Below are 17,260 nucleotides of genomic sequence, written 5' to 3'. Positions count from 1 at the left end.
GAGGCAGGCGCTCGCTGAGGCAGGAGGAGGGCTCTGGGCCCGCGGCCTGACAGGGACTTAGCCCGCAGAGATCGGCCCCGCGCGCGCGACCCCACACCCACCCTCTCATCCACCTACCCACTCCCTGCGCCGCCTCCTCCCACCCTGAGCAGAGCCGCCGAGGATGATAAACACCCAGGACAGGTAACGGCCCGGCCCAGCTCCCCGCCCCCATCCTCCCCTCATCTGCTCCAGAGGGCCTCCCCCAACCCCGGCCGGTTCTAGCCCCCGCAGCGGGGCCTCTCCGCCCCGCACTGGGTCCCTTCCCCACTTGAGCCACCGCAGTCCGAGCCCCCAGCCCCGCAGCGGGGCCTCCTTCCGTCCTTTAGCCCCCTCCCTCCTGCCCGGCCCATCCCCCCTACCCGGGCCTCCTCCCCCCCCAACCCCCCCCCCCCCATCAGACGCGGACCCAACCTTTCAGTCAAGTCCCCATTTCTTTTAAGTCCCGTCGGACGGTGCCCCATTCCCTAGACTGGGCTTTCTCCCTCATCCAGGTTCCTCAAATTATTTCCCATTTTCCCCAGATCTTTCTTCCTCCCGCTTTAAGTCACTTAACCCTTCCCTTCGAATCTCTTCCCTTCAAACTGCATCCTCCAACCAAACCCTTCTCTTATCACGGCCGCCCCTCCCCCAGTCGGGCTCCAACCTTCAGCTCTCCACTGGACTAATTCCCCCTCCCCCTTCCCCTCCCCGGTTTCTCAGGCCTAATAGTTTTTACGGTGATGCCCCCTCGTCCCATTGGTCCCTTACTCCTGCTTGGCCTTTTCCCATCCTTCCTCCCTCGACACCCCTTTCCCAGTTAGGCCCCGTTTTCCCCGGCTCCCAGCCGCCTTTTATTTCTCAAACGCTTCGGACTTGACTCCTGTTCGCCGCCCTATTTCCCTACTGGGGTTTCCCCCAACACTTCTAAACACAGCTACCCTCTAGACACTTTCAGCTGGAACTCATCTTTACTCTTATTTTACCCTTCTTAATTGAATCCCATCTTCAGATCATTAGATCTTAGAACTCAGCCCTGCTTGCTTCCATTGAAGGCCTACTCTCTTTCCCTGGCCTTCCAGTGCCTTCAGATCAGGCCCCAGTACTGGATCAGGGTCAGTACTCTGGATACTGGGGCTTTGCAAATTTCCTCCCTCAACACCTGATCCCAGTGTTCCCCATTAATTGGAGAGAAAGGCTGCATATCTTTCTGAAACAGCACCAGTGGTTTTCTAAACTTGCCTCCTATATACTTTGCCCTGCTCATACTAGACAGGATTGATCATTCAGCTTTCCTCTCTCTACCTCTCCTCTTTTTCCTAAGGCAGCCCTTGTCATCCGTCTCTTCTCATACATACCCGGTGTTTCTGCCCCAAACTCTGTGAAACTGTTCCATAATCCTGATTCCTCACAATTTTTAACCCTAGTTGCTTCTACATCAGAATGTCTTCCATTTACGATTTGGGTCTAATTCTCTTCCTCATTTTTCCTCCTAGACTTGTTGCTGTCCCTTCCAAAATTAGCCTGAAGCTCATTTAGTTCTCCACACCAGACCCTTTGTCCCCAGATTTGGCCTTATGGCCTCTGTTCCACACCTGGGCATCATTGTTTTGCAAGCAGATCTATTCCCTGCAGATCCTCCTTAAATTGTGCCGTGGCCTGGCAGAGCTAGACTGTTGTTCCTTTTACAAACATATCCTTCCTTATTGCCTTTTTTCCCCGTGGGGCTCCACCTGCCATTCAAGGTTCCTCTCAAACTTGGGCTTCCTTTTCCCTAAGGTGGTCTCTGACATGCCATCTCCCAGTCTTTTAGCAGCACCATCCTTAAATATTCCAGCTGGGTTTTAGTTTTTCTTGTATCTCCATATTTCTCAGCCCTGGCTGCACATTGAAAAATCAGTCTACCTGGACTCCACCTTGAAAGATCTGGTGTGATTGGTCTAGGGTGGGGCCTGGTTATTAGTATATATCTTTAAAGCTCTCTCGATAATTCTTTGTAATATGCAGCAAGGGCTAAGAACCACTGCCCCCCCCCCCGCCCCCCCCCCCCCAAGATCTTTCTCATCATATTTCTTTAGTGAGTGTCAGCTCTTTACCGAAAAGGGCCTTGTTTCCTTCAGGGCTTTCTTAGTCTTTCTCAGGTGCTGTCCAGAAATACCCAAGATACCCACAGCAGACTCTTAAATTCTACCTTGAGTTACTCTGTTCTCAGCCATTGGCCATTTTCATTCTCAGGCTCTTATTTAGCCCCCAACACCTCTGTTTCTTCCCTACATGCAGAAAGAAAATTCACTCATTTCCTGGTTTGTTATGGTTGTATTTGGCTCATTACCCTTACCTCTCAAGACTTCTTTACCCATTCTATTTTCCTTTTCTGAGACTGTCAATGTCCATGTCCCTTCGCAGTCCCTGCTTTTATTATATCTTCTCTATCCAGCCCCTCTGGAGCTGAGGAGGTGGAGGTGGATATATACTTGGATGGTGCTGGATGCCAGAGGTGGTGTTTGTGGTAAAGCTGTGTGTGATGAGGATAAGACAGCAGGTATGAGAGAGGGCAGGATAAAGTGCAGGGGTGGAAGGAAGCAAAGGAACCTACAGGAAAATCTGCCAAAAGGGTATATGAGATGGATTTGCTTTTCTGTTCCATATTTTTGTCTCCACAGTAGGGTTTGGAAGGTGGTATGGTTTCAGCAGGCATTCTCTGGCATCCTCTGGACTGAGCTGGTCTGGTGCCAAGTCCTTTGCAGGCTGAGCCTTGAGAGTTTGGCATTTTGAACCAACACATAAGGGTCTTCATTGATTGTGAGGCTGTGAGACCTGAGTTCTAGTTTGGGCTTAGCTAGTGTGCTTCCATGTAAAAAGAAGGGATTGAATTTGCTTAATTTAAGATTCCTTCCAGCTTCTTAAGTGGCAAAACAGGCTTGTCTCCAGGGCCCTTGCTTAGTGTGTTGGTAATTTGAGGGGCTTGGCTGTATGAAAGGCAGGTGGAGGGAGGAGCCAGCTGGCCTGCCAGGGCCTGGGCAGGAGCGAGGCCTTGGATCAGGCTCCTCCACTTTGGCCTGGGGGTGGGGTGGTGTGTGTGCAGGGTGTCTGGTTTCTTTGAGTTATGGCAATGCTGTTTCCATAACATGTTTCCCAGCCTCCTCTGGCCTGCCCATAACTTTCTAAAAGGATCCTGGTAGAGCCCTAACTGGGGATTCCGATAAGAGCCGGATGTTCTTCCCAGTCTGTGTGCTTGGTGTTTTGTATCCGCAGAGAGGAGGGGGAGCTGGCTAGGAGTTTAGCTCTCATTGGGTGGGGGATGGGCTCTCTATCTTCCCTGGCTCCAGTGAACTACTCTAGAGGTGGAGGCTTGGTTTCCTGGAAGAAATAGTTGCAGAGGAGCCGGTAGTATGTTTTGAAAACAAAGCTTTTCCTTTTCAGTTTTGTTTCAATTAGTACTTCCAGAATGTCAAAATTCCTGATGGTGGGGGCAGGAAGGGGACACCAGGGACAAGCACTTTTATCATGGTTTTTGAACATGAGGTTTAAGTCCGAGGAAATGAAGCTTCAAGGCCTTGCTCTCCCTGGATTTGTAGGGGCAGGAAGACAGTTCTGGCTGAGGCCAGCTTAGTACCTTGTGACAGTACAGTATGTGGAGAAAAGCTTGCCCTGGCTTTATCCATATTATAATCAATCTTTGATTGGCTTTGAGAAGCATTTGGCTCCACAGGTATTTTCTCTTGGGGGTGGACAGAGCACATGAGCACATTAGAGATACCCTGAGTGTCTTCACAGAATGGTTCCCTGGGTAACAGAATTTTTTTCTCCCCCAAGAATATGGTTTTGGTTATTCCTCATTTATTAGCACTATGGCTTATTGGGTGTGGGATAGTAGGGTGAGCAAGTTTTCCTACCATGTACCTTCAAGGTCATTCCACAGAGAGAGACAGAGAGTCCTAGTATCGTTGGGAATCCCCCCAAATTGAAGGTATGCTTCAGAAAGCAGTGTGGACTAATAATAGTCATTCCTCACTCTGCCAACAAATCCAAATTTAGCGTCAGAGCTGCTCAGAAATGTAAAAATGGGGACTGAGGAGTGGGGTAGAGGATGTTACATATGTGCATTTCTAGAGAAAAAAAAGTAATTCATCCCTTCTTGAAACTGTATGCAGTGTTGATTCAAGTTGGTGCCATGACTTGGGAGGCTATGAAGCCTAATTGAAAGCTATACCAGAAATAGCCAAGTCGGTGAGCAAGAATTTTGTTACTTGAAGTGAACAAAACCGGTAGTTTCCTGTTGGCAGAATAAAATGCTTTGTATAAGATAAGCCTTAAGAAAATTTCCTAGGTCTTTGATACCATATTAATGATGAAATAAGTCTGTTGTGGGAAGAGGGGCTGGAACTGGTGATGAGTTTATTATACAAACTAGATCAAGGTACTTTAAGGTCTAATTTTAAAGAATGAGTACCTTGCCATCCATCCACCTCTGTAGCGTATGTGGGTCTGCCTACCTTTGGCAGATGATGTACCAATATCAGTTGTGTATAGGAAGATAAACAGACCTCAGAGGTGGATATTCTAGCTGCCACCACAAGTACATTTCTTGTGGAGAATCAACCAAAACCCAGTTTTGCTTTCAGTCTGTGATTCAGAGTGGTGATGTCATTTTCTGTATAATTGTGCTTAGCAAGTAGACTCCCTTTGGCATACAGAACAGCCCTAGCGAAATGACTTATGACTGGCATCTGACCAGAGTCCTTTTCTCATATGGGAAAGGAATTGGCAGCTGGAAATTAGCCTCTACGGTCCCACTAGACTGGAGGTGGCCATCACCTCCTACCTTTCTTCCTACTACTTCTTAGCTGAATGTGATGGCAGCCCTGATTGGTCCCTCTTTGCATAGGAATTAGTCATCAGAGACCTTTCTAGCCTCCGTAAAAGCAGCCTGTGTGAGGGAAGTCTGGGCTTAGAGAGTGTTCTGTGAGGTAGAGCCTGAAACATGAATGGATCAGAAAAGGTTGAAAGAGGGGAGTGAATGTAGAAGCTTGGGAATGTGGTTTTTTTATGTCTTTTCCCTTGAATACCACAAGGTAGGTAATAATACCAAGGCTATATGCCCCGACCCTGACAGGTAATGGAAACCAGAGAGAAGAAAGTGGCAAGCTCAGGCCACTGATTCAAGTGAAACACAATCAAAAGTATATTAAGGAGAATATGAATCCACATATTTGTTAGATGTAGCTGAATAGGACTTAGCCACAGAATTATATTAAATCTCTATGTAGCAGGCCGTCCCCTGCTTTGAGCACAGTAAATATAAAAATCAAAACTGACAAAGTCAACTGGAAGTGATTCTTTAACAGGAGATCCTCTATCAAGAGATTTAAGTTCCTTTCTTTAAATAGTAAGTACCCTAAAGATTTAAAAATAGGATTTGAATTATAAAAATTTGATTTACTAGCAACACTCCCCAGGAATACATCTGCTATATACCCTGCCTGTCTGTAACCAGTGTATGAAATTATAACTTGCTAAGGACATTTCAGGCAGCAGTTTCACAGAATGCTTTGAATTAGAGGCAGCAGGATATGATGTGTTGGTAGCACTCATGTATCCTGAGGAGTGTTTCCAAGGGCATGTCTGATAACAACTGAGAAAATAAAAGGCACTAACAGATAGGCTCTAATCTCCCATCTTTCTTCTGAACTGAGTTGGATACTTGACACCCTCATTTCCAGCGTGATATATTTTTTTCTTCTCCAAAAGCAAGACCAGCCCAGCTGTTTGGGTTTAGTCTGATAACATTTGATACTTCTTAATGAGTCTGATCTTTTCAGTCTCTAGACTGAGCTTAAGTCCTCTTTTTGATGGTAAAGATTAAACTATGCCTGCCCCTCACTGGAGTGAGCAAGATTTGAGGAAGGAATGGAAAAAGCTGGGCATTGGAGCCAGTAGAAACACAACTTTACTGAATACAAAACCTAATCTGCTTTGGATCTTATGACAGAAGGGCCTGTGTTTAGAAGCTACTTTCACTGTGCAAAAGTTCCTGCAAGATTCACTGTTCTCTGTTGAAATTGGTGGCATACCATTTTGAAGACTAAAGTCAATACACGAACAGAAGGCTTTTTTTTTTTTTTAATAATTATTTTAAAGTAATCTCTGCCCCCAATGTGGGGCTTGAACTCATGACCCTGTGATCAAGAGTCATGCTCTACCAACTGAGTCAGCCAGGTTCCCCTATTCTTTTAAGTTGAAAAATAACTGATATGCTATGTTGTATTAGTTTCAGGTGATTTAGTATTTATATACATTACGAAATGGTACCATGAATCACCATACAAAGTTGTTACAATATTATTGACTATATTTCCTGTGTCTTACATTATAGGTCTTATTTATTTTGTAAATGGAGGGTTGTACCTTTTAATCCTCTTCACCTGTTTAATCCTCTGGCAATTGTCAGTTCTCTGTATAAGTCTGTTTCTGTTTTGTTCCTTTAGATTCTGTGCATAACTGAAATCATAAAGTATTGGTCTTTCTCTGTCTCACGTATCTCACTTAGTGTCATGCCCTTTAGGTTTATCCGTGTTCTCACAAAGGGTAAGATTTCTTCTTTTTCATGGCCGAGTAGTATACCATTGTGTATATATACACCACATCTTCATTCATATATTGCTGGACAGTTTCTGTATCTTGGCCTTCATAAATAATGGTGTGATGAACATAGGGTATCTTTTTGAATTAATATTTTCATTTTTTTTCAGATAAATATCTAGAAGTGGAATTGCTGGATCTTATGGTAGTTGTATTTTTAATTTTTTGAGGAACCTCCATAATCTATTTCTTTTTTTTTTTAATTTTTTAAAAATTAATTAATTTATTTATGATAGTCACAGAGAGAGGGAGGGAGAGAGAGAGAGAGAGAGAGAGAGAGAGAGGCAGAGACACAGGCAGAGGGAGAAGCAGGCTCCATACACCGGGAGCCCGACGTGGGATTCAATCCCGGGTCTCCAGGATCGCGCCCTGGGCCAAAGGCAGGCGCTAAACCGCTGCGCCACCCAGGGATCCCCATAATCTATTTCATGATAACCGCACCAGTTTGCATTCCTACCAACAGTGCACAAAGTTTCCTTTTTTCTCCACGTTCTCACTGTTTATTTTTTCTTTTTTTCTTAAAGATTTTATTCATTTATTCATGAGAGACACACACGGTGTGGGGGAGGGGGGAAGGAGAGAGAGAGGCAGAGACACAGGCAGAGGGAGAAGCAGGCCCCATGCAGGGAGCCCAACATGGGACTCAATTCTGGGTCTCCAGGATCAGGCCCTGGGCTGAAGGCGGCGCTAAACCGCTGAGCCACTGGGCTGCCCTCTTTTCTTTTTTTTAAGAGAAGGGGAGTGGGAGGGAGAGAGAATCTCAAGCAGGTTCCATGCTGGAGGAGAGGCCCAGTCTCAACCCTAAGGTCATGACCTGAGCTGAAATCCAAGAGTTGGCTGCTCAACAGACTTAGCCACCAACACTTATTTCTTGTCATTTTGATACTGGCCATTCTGGCAGATATGAGGTGACGTATCACTGGTTTTGACTTGCATTTCCCTGATGATTAGTGATGTTGAGCATCTTTTCATATGCCTGTTGGGCATCTGAATATCTTCTTTGGGAATGCCTGCTGAGGCCCTCTGCTCATTTTTAAAAAAAGATTTATTTATTTGTTTTAGAGAGCATGAGTGGGGGTAGGAGCAGAGGGAAACAAATCCTCAAGCAGGGATGCCTGGGTGGCTCAGTGATTGAGTGCCTGCATTCTGCCCAGGGTGTGATCCTAGAGTCCCAGGATCAGTCCCACATCAGGCTCCCTGCAGGGAGCCTGCTTCTCCCTCGGCCTGTGTCTCTGCCTCTCTCATGAATAAATAAATAAAATCTTAAAAAAAAAAAAAAAAATCCTCAACAGAGTCCCCACTGAGTGCAGAGCCCGATTTGGTGCTTGATCCCATGACCCTGAGATCATAACCTGAGCTGAAATCAAGAGTCAGATGCTCAACTGAGCCACCCAGACACCCTTCCTCTGCCTTTTTAAAAATCAGATTATTTTTTGATATTGAGTCATAGGAGTTGTTTTTTTGTTTTTTAGATTTTAGTTTTTTACTTTATACCCACTGTGGGGCTTGAACTCCTGACCCTGAGATCAAGAGTTGCATGCTCCACTAAGTCAGCCAGGTGACCTTGTATGAGTTCTTTATATATTTTGGATGTTAATCCCTTATTGGATATATCATTTGCGAATATTTTCATCCATTCACTCGGTTGCCTTTTTGTTTTGTTGAGTTTCCTTTGCAAGCTTTTTAGTTCTATGTAGTCCCATTTGTTTATTTTTGCTTTTATTGTCCTTGCCTAAGGAGGCAGATACAGGAAAATAGTGCTAAGACTAATGAAGAGCTTACTGCTACATTTTCTAGGTATTTTATAGTTTCATGTTTTACATTTAAGTCTTTAATCCATCTTGAATTTAGTTTTGTGTATGGCATGAGAAAGTGGTCCAGTTTTATTCTTTTGCATTTAAGTGTCCAGTTTTCCCAACACCATTTTTTGAAGAGACCATCTTTTCTCCATTGTATATTTTTGCTTCCTTTGTCAGATATTTTTTAAAGATTTTATTTATAAATAAATATAAGAGATACACAGAGGCATAGGCAGAGGGAGAAGCAGGCTCCCCGTGGGGAGCCCGATGTGGGACTCAATCCCAGGACCCCAGGATCGTGCCTTGAGCTGAAGGCAGATGCTCAACTGCTGAGCCACCCAGGTGCCCCCTTTGTCATAGATTAATTAAATATATGTGTGTGGGTTTATTTCTGGGCTCTCTATTATGTTCCACTGATCTATGTATCTCTTTTTGTGCCAATACCATACCGCTTTGAATACTATAACTTTGTAGTATACTTTGAAATCTGAGAATGTGATGCCTTCAGCTTTGTTTTTGAGTCTCAAGATTGCTTTGGCTATTTGGGCTCTTTTGTGGTACCATACAAACTTTTAAGATTATTTGTTCTAGTTCTGTGAAAAATGCCATTGGTATTTTGATAGAGCTTGCACGGAGTTTTTGATTGCTTTGGGTAGTATGGACGTTTTAACAATATTGTTCCAGTTCATGTCATGGTATATCTTTGCATTTGTTTGTATCTCCGTTTCTTTCATCAGTGTCTTACAGTTTTCAGAGTACAGTTTTTTTTACTTCCTTGGTTCAATTTAGTCCTAAATATATATATTTTTTATTTCGTAAAGATTTATTTATTTCTTCATGAGAGACAGAGGCAGAGGGAGAAGCAGGCTCCATGCAGGGAGCCTGATGTGGGACTTGATCCCAGGACCTTGAGATCACGACCTGAGCCAAAGACAGATGCTCAAGTGCTGAGCCACCCAGGTGTCCCTAAATATTTTTTTTTAAAGATTTTATTTATTCATGAGAGACACACAGAGAGGCAAAGACATAGGGTGAGCAAGAAGCAGGGAGCCTGGGCAGCTCCCGTGGCTCAGTGGCTTAGCACCACCTACAGCCTAGGGCGTGATCCTGGAGACCCAGGATCGAGTCCCACGTAGGGTTCCCTGCGTGGAGCCTGCTTCTCCCTATGCCTGTGTCTCTGCCTCTCTCTCTCTCTCTCTCTCTCTGTGTCTCTCATGAATAAATAAATAAAATCTTAAAAAAAAAAAAAAAAAAAAAAAGAAGCAGGGAGCCTGATCCCAGGACCCTGGGATCATAACCTGAGCCAAAGGCAGCTCAACCACAGAGCCACCCAGGCATCCATTTTTTTTTTTTTAATGCAATTGTAAATAGGATTATTTTCTTAATTTCTCCTTCTGGTAGTTTGTTATTAGTATATATAAATGCAACAGCTTTTTGTAAATTGATTTTGTATCCTGTAACCTTACTAAACTGATTTATTCTTAAGGTTTTTGGTGGAGGTACTGGGGGTTTTTTATATGTATAGTAGCATGTCCTCTACAACTAGTGACAAGGTACCTTTTATTTATTTTTCTTGCCTAATTGCTGATCATGCCCTTAATTTCTTTACCACATATGTACCCATCTCCCTGTCCTTCTCACTTCAGAAATGACAATCAAGCTTTTTGAAAGAGAAGCAATTTGCCATTCACAGCAAATAACAGAAAGCAGACCATTATGATGGGTGATAATTGTTGATTGTGAACTCCAGTCTACTAAATTTATTTTAAACCTTAGCTGTTTCTCTTAGGGAAGTGGATCCCAGGATGGGGACCTGAAAAACCCTTCCATCCTCACTCACAGAGACACTTGCTCTTGTGCAGACTTTGTTGGGGATGAGGAGGAATTTCCAGGATCCTTGTGTGTAAGAGTGGGGAAATAAATGGTTTGTTACCATGGGATAGACTTCTTGCATTTACTTGAGTGAGCGCATGGGTTAGGGCTAAACATAGGGCAGGCCCTAGGGATTATTTCTAGGAGACAAAGGGGATTCTGGATCTAAAAAAAGGAAAACCCACCTTATTCTTATCTTTCTAGTAGATTGGCCCCATTGCTTCTGCCATTTGCAAGTAAAAATTAGCCCATAATGAAGATGGTGGTTGGAATGGCTATCAGGTTGGATGTGCTCTCATCTAGAACCAGGGAGGAAAAAAACAAACAGGGAGGCACAATTTTCTGGGAATGGGAGTCTGAGGTTAGCACCAGAATTCTAGTACTGCAAGGTGATCTGGTGGTTTTGTGAACCTATGTAGTTCTGGTATCCAAGGCCATATCTCGTCTACTCCAGAGAAGTTTGCCAGTTCTTGGGTAGCTCCACTGACTAATACATTGCAAGCCAGCTTTCTTCAGTGGCCCAGGCTTCCTGGTGTTACTGCAAGAACCTCAACAAAGACCCAAAGTGGTCACCAGGGAATGGGAACAGAACCATGTCGTGTGTGTGGGGGGGGTGGGGTGGGAGGGGGGGGTGGGTGTATATACCTTTCTTAGGGAAGCCCCTGCTTAATTTATTCTGGCCTGAACACTATTCTGTCCCTTAACACATTGGAATAGGGGGATGATAATCATTCATTGTCCCTAGAAGAAAAGAAGTCCCTCCGTGAAAATAACATATATCATGCCCCTTCTGCTAGTTTGTGTTGGCAAGGCTGAGAATGGGGGGTGTGGTGAGGATGGCCTGAGGCTTTCTAGAGGAGGCAGGAGGTGGTACCATGTGTTTTTTTTACCCCAGGTGTTGTTGATGCTGCTCCAGGCCCACAGATACTTCCCTGGGAACTCCCATCTCCCAATGAAATTCCTTTTCTTTTTAAAAAAGATTTATTTATTGAAGATTGAGTGTGTGTGTGTATATGAGTGCCAGCTGGGGGAGGGGCAGGAGAGAGAATCTCAAGTGGACTCCCCACTGAGTGTGGAACCTGACACAGCTTGATACCAGGATCCTGAGATCATGACCTGAGCCAAAATCAGGAGTCAGATGTTTAACCAACTGAGGCACCCAAGAGCCCCACAATGAAATTTTTAAGTGTGACTTCAGGCCCCTGGTTGAAATCCTTGAGAGAAAGAGGAGCTGAGCTAGATCAATGATGGGTTTGGACTTCCTGTCTCAGCTGGAATGTTCACATGGGTCTCTTAGAGTACTGAGAATCTTAATTGGATGCCCCTTTGGTTATTGTACCATTGCCATGGTAGGTGTGAGTTCTGTTTTGTCACTCTGAGCCCAAGTGAAAAACTCAAATCTGGTATGCCATGCCACATAAAGCAAAAAGTGTGAAGAATGTGCCTTGCATCAGATTACAACTGGCTTTCAGGGGGAAAAAAAAACCCCTTGATTTATGTCATATGCTGATTTCTGTGGTGTAAATACTTCCCCTATGGCCTATTCGAGCTACCAACATGACATTATTAAACACACAGTTGGGAAGAGATGGGCACAGTCGTGTGAGCTGGCTCTAGCACACCCCAGCAGTGGCCCTCCCATATGTCTTCCATTGCATCGAAGCTGCTTAGAGGCTGGGGTGTTGGGGCCATGGGACGGGTGTGTTGCTGACTCGTGGTATACATGCACAGGCAGCCTGCTGCTTTCCCTGCTTCACTGGCTATTGGCCTGTGAAGTGAGCTACAGCTCAGCCTGAGGAACCACTTAATCAGATTTCAGAGAAGGCAGTGGAACAGATCTGGAGCCCTGTTGGGTCCACCTGAAAATCAGGACGGGCAGTAAGGGCACACACCTGGAGATGACCAGGAACTCCTTTAGGAGCCTTTCATCCTCTAATTCTGATTATTATTATTATTATTTTTCTAATTCTGATTATTGGCTTCCTTAGTTCCCAGCAAATATACCTTCTCTCAGCCCACCCCTGACATATGCCTGAGTGTCCATTCTAATTGTATCAGTATTACCTAAACTCCCATGCTCAGGTCAGATTCTAGCAAAGAAGGGCGAAGAAGCCCAACATTTGGTGGCACACCAGGGACAAACTCAGACCATAATACTGTGTACTACAGTATACCTCTTCTCTGAGAACCAAATCCCTGGATTTAATTCACTTCTTGACCCTGGAGAGATTTGGGTTATTGATTTCTTGTCCAAGTCTTTTGTTTAGATTGGGGAGGAGGTCATCATTGGAAAAGTGGTTGGAAAAGGAGTTCCTCAGGGACAAGGTACCTAGCCCATGTGATCTCTTAAGACTCCTATACCTCTCCAGCCAGAAGTGACTGTGTAGGTGTTGAAATTGCCACGTAGGTTGTTGAAGTACTGTCAGAATAAGGAAAGGGACGGGGGGACAGGGTTTTAAAGCCTTGAAGGGAAGCCAGAATCTGGTTCCTCTCAGGGTTCGCCAGTGCCACAGAGATTTATGTTGAACAGGTGCTCCTCTGGTCAGATATGTCCAGCTGGGCTCCCTTAGCGCATCTGGGGCTCCCTCTGCTCTTGAAGCACAGCAGTAGGTCTGGAAGGTGAAGCTGAAAGGATGGGGGTGGGGGTGGGAGGTCCTGGTACAGCTTTAGAGCACTTAGGGAGAGCCAGGGCAGAGGTTGGAGTGAGATGTTGTGTTAAATCTTTAAGTCTTGGTGTTTACTGTTCTTACCTTCTCTTTTGCAGTAGTATTTTGCCTTTGAGTAACTGTCCCCAGCTCCAGTGCTGCAGGCACATTGTTCCGGGGCCTCTGTGGTGCTCCTGATGCCCCTCACCCACTGTCGAAGATCCCCGGTGGGCGAGGGGGCGGCAGGGATCCTTCTCTCTCAGCTCTAATATATAAGGTAAGGAGGACTCTGGGGTGGAAAGCTTGGAGCACAGCAGTCTCAGATTGCACTCAGCTGGTGCTTAAGGGCAGATATTGCTGCCTTTAGTCTTAGGCCAGTAGGGGAATCAAGAAGGACTCTTTCAACTGAGGCTGATGTGGCTTTTGGGAGTATCAGGAGGAGGAGATCTACATTAAGCAAATGCTGCCATCTTCTTAGCTTGGTGGTCAGCACTTCAGTGTCGGTTCAGGGTCCTGAGTGGAAAGGAGAATGATGAAGGGGGGCTGTGCAGAAACTCTTTTTGGTGTGACTCCTCAGTTTTTCTTGAGAAATACCTAGGGCCGGGAGGAGCAGTTGCCCACGCCTGTTAGGCATTTTGATTTTCATCCCTAATTGAAATTGGGGGTGGGCTGAGGGGGAAGGAGAAGGGGTTTTGCAGCTCTATCATCTGTCATCCTGGCAGCCTAGGGTAACATCCCAGGAGCTTGAGAGAATCTTGGCAATCTGCTCTGAGAATGATTTGGGCTGGGGTAGCCAGCTCTTTGCTGCCCTTTAATCTCCTGATTGAGGCCCAGAAGTTGGTTTAGCTTCTCAAGATTGGCACTGAAGGGTAGCAGGATGGCTGAGTTCTGGTCTCTTGAGGTTGTGCCCAAGAGAGACAACATGGACCTGTAGTCTACCTGGAAGCAGGCTTTGGTTGAGCTGGGCTCCAGCCAAGGCCTCACATATATCCTCATTTATTTGTTCTGTTTCTCTTTCAGAGAGAGAAGGGAAAGAGATTGGTGTTGGTGGGACACACTTGGGTTTAGAGTCTGGGAGACCTGGTTTGAATCTCAACTCTGTCATTTACTAGCTCTGGAGCCCCGGGTCAGTTGCTTAATTGTTCTGGGCCCCTAGTATCTCAGGTTTAAATGGGGATATTAATAACTACCTCAGATGCTTCTGATGGTGACTGAGAAATGGGAAAGCACCTGCATAGTACTTGGCATCTAGTGGACACCTGGTAAATGTTTCCCTTCCTGTCATGCTGGCCTTTAGCTGCCATCAGCTGGTCTTTGTTGATGAGTGACGATGGCTCCATTTAGCTGGCATGCAGCTCTCCATTTTCAGTATGCCCTTCATCCCATACTACCCTGAGACTGGCCCTAGAAGTCTCCAGGACCACTGAGGTTAGGGAGCCTGTGATGTGGCCAGAGCAGTAGTGACCTGGTCGTCTGACCTGATCTCTTCCCAGGACGAGAAGCTCACTGTGACCCAGGACCTCCCTGTGAATGATGGAAAACCTCACATTGTCCACTTCCAGTATGAGGTCACCGAGGTGAAAGTCTCTTCCTGGGATGCAGTCCTGTCCAGCCAGAGCCTGTTTGTAGAAATCCCAGATGGATTATTAGCTGATGGGAGCAAAGAAGGGTAAGGAGCAAGTGCTGGGGAAGGGGAAGGAGGGTCCATTCCAGAGAAGGGACTGTGCTCATTGGGCTTCACAGATGAACAGGGAAGGTCTGCCACCTTATCTAGCTCTAGGTTTCCCAAGCTGATACCAGTTCGTGACAGCTTATTTTTAGCCAGTAAAACAGGCCTGCTGTGGGTTGTAATTAAAGGCGATCATTATCACATTAACCAAATCGGTCATTTAATCGCTCCCTGGTTCACTCTTCTCAGCAGACGTTAAGTCCCCTTGAGCCGCCATACAATGATGCAGTTCAAACGGGCAGGAAGCTCTGAGATACAGTGGGATTTTATTGGATTGGGCAAGGCCCTCCAAGGCAGTCAGGTATATAAGGCACAGCTGTAGAGTTGGAGTTCTCTTGAGTGCCCCTAGCTTGTGAGGAAATCCTTTTAGGCATGTCAGGGCCCAGAGTCCCATCTGTCTCAGTGGCAAGTGGTCATCAAACTTGGCAACTTTGGAAGACCCCTGAGAAAAACTAGGTTCTTTTCCTAGGCCCCATACTATCTTGTGAACTGCATTGGTGAAGTTGGTTAGCATTAATTTCAGATGAAAAATCCTTATTCCAGGAAGAGAGATAATTCAGTAACATTTTTCTTTGGATTGTGGCTTTTTCTAAAAAAAATAGGAAGCTCTATTTTTCTCTTCAAATAGGAAGCTTCTCCCTGGCAGTTCCCTATTTATAATGCTGGCTGTAAGCCTCAGAGAAGGTTTTTCTGAGGGTGGGTAGGTGGGAAGTCTAGAGAGGTGGTAGTGGGCCTGAGTTGTTTTCTTTGTCTCTGGCAGATTGTTAGCACTGCTAGAGTTTGCTGAAGAGAAGATGAAAGTGAACTACGTCTTCATCTGCTTCAGGAAGGGCCGAGAAGACAGAGGTGAGAAATCAAAGTAGCCTGAGACCTACTGCCCAGACAGTGAGGAAGGAGTGAGGGGTAAGGGGCTCCTTATTCAGTGAAGTAGGACTCTTGAGTTTGCCAGTATAAATCCTGGGAAATCCTAGGGGTGGGAGTGCCTGCCTGCAGGGGCTTTAGTGAAGGCCTCATGCTTATTCCATCTTTGTTTTTTGTTTTCCCTCGAATTGAACCTACCCTTGTGTTTCTCATCAGAATCCTTTTTACACTCTTCTGCAGCTCCACTCCTGAAGACCTTCAGCTTCTTGGGCTTTGAGATTGTGCGTCCAGGCCATCCCTGTGTTCCCTCTCGGCCAGATGTGATGTTCATGGTTTACCCCCTGGACCAGAACTTGTCCGATGAGGACTAATGGTCATAGAGGATGCTTTGCCCAAGAGCCACAGTGGGGGAAGAGGGGAAGTTAGGCAGCCCTGGGACAGAGAAGGGGGCTCCTTGCTGTCTAGGGAAGGACGCTGAGGGGCTCAGGGTGAGGGTTGCCTATTGTGTTCTTGGAGTTGACTCGTTGAAATTGTTTTCCATAAAGAACAGTATAAACATATTATTCACATGTAATCACCAATAGTAAATGAAGATGTTTATGAACTGGCATTAGAAGCTTTTTAAACTGCGCTGTGTGACGTGCTCTATCTAGCCTAGGGGAGGACATTGCCTAGAGGGGGAGGGGCTGTCTGGGTCCAGGGGCGAGGGCTGGTGGGCAGCACCGTCAGGCTCAGGTTCCCCTGCTGTTGGGCTTTCTTTTTTGGTTTTTAAGACTTGTGTATTTTCTTTCTTTGCTTCCTGTTAACCCAGGGACTCCTGAGTAGAGGCTTTCCAGCCCCTGGGCTGTGTCCTTGTTTTTCGACACTCTGCCTGGGCTCCTCTGTGTGCATTTGTGTCTGGCCTGGAGAAGCCAGGTCTGACCCCCTCCTTCTTTATAGCTTAGTGTTACTCTGGCATTTGGTTAAGCTGGCTTAATCTGTTTAATGTTATCAGTGCATTTTAAATAGGGGCATTGAAGTTCACTCCCACCACCAGGGCTTTCTTTGGGGTGCCTGGGCCTTAAGACACTAGCCAAACTCCCAATTCTCAAATCACAGCTAGTAGTTCTTGCTCCTGGCTGCAGGCCAGGCCCCAAGGGGTCTCCTTCCTAGGGTCACAAAGAGCAGAGAGGAAGAGGAATAGCAACTCAGGGCCTGGGGGTTGTGTGGGATCTGATCTTAGGGACTGGATGCCTCTGCCTGGCTGAGTATAGTGCTGACTGCCCCTCCTCTCCTCCTAACAGGTTCTGAATAGTGCCTGAGCCCCTGCCCCATAGGGCTGAGGGGTGGGACTGGGGGTGTACAAGTGGCCTACCCTTTTCTGTTTTCACTGAACGGCTTGTTCTGAGGTGGGAAGAAGGGGAGAGCTCTAGATTGGGCTAGAGGGGGTGGGGGTGTCAGGGAGGCAAGTGTGTTGTGTTACTGTGTCAATAAACTGATTTAAAGTTTGTGGTTGGTCTGTTCTTCATTCCTGTACCAGGACCAGCTTTCTACCACTACTCTTTTGAGTGTAGAGCATAACGTAGTGGGGGTGTGATACATACTTCTTAGGGGGGAAAAGCTGCAGTGCCTCAGGACGGTTAAACCAGCTGAAGCCTCTGGGGCCACATTACACTGCACAACACAGTTGCTAGGAGTCTGGAACAAACTGCCAG

At 46.0% G+C, this 17,260-nt stretch overlaps 1 protein-coding gene across 1 annotated transcript; it reads left to right on the top strand.

The window, feature by feature from the left end:
- Positions 1-18: 18 nt before the first annotated feature.
- OAZ2 (ornithine decarboxylase antizyme 2) lies at positions 19-17,054 on the top strand (the record flags this gene model as incomplete). The annotated part of the gene is made up of 4 exons (XM_072809118.1): positions 19-183; positions 14,470-14,645; positions 15,466-15,551; positions 15,807-17,054. Coding segments are annotated over 4 exons (558 nt in total), but the record flags the coding sequence as incomplete, so codon positions are not given.
- Positions 17,055-17,260: the final 206 nt, after the last annotated feature.

This window comes from Canis lupus, chromosome 32 (assembly GCF_048164855.1).
Source record: "Canis lupus baileyi chromosome 32, mCanLup2.hap1, whole genome shotgun sequence".
In the NCBI taxonomy this organism is placed as follows: Eukaryota; Metazoa; Chordata; class Mammalia; order Carnivora; family Canidae; genus Canis; species Canis lupus.
Note: the sequence above shows the minus strand (reverse complement) of the source record. Positions and strands in the feature narration are given on the sequence as shown.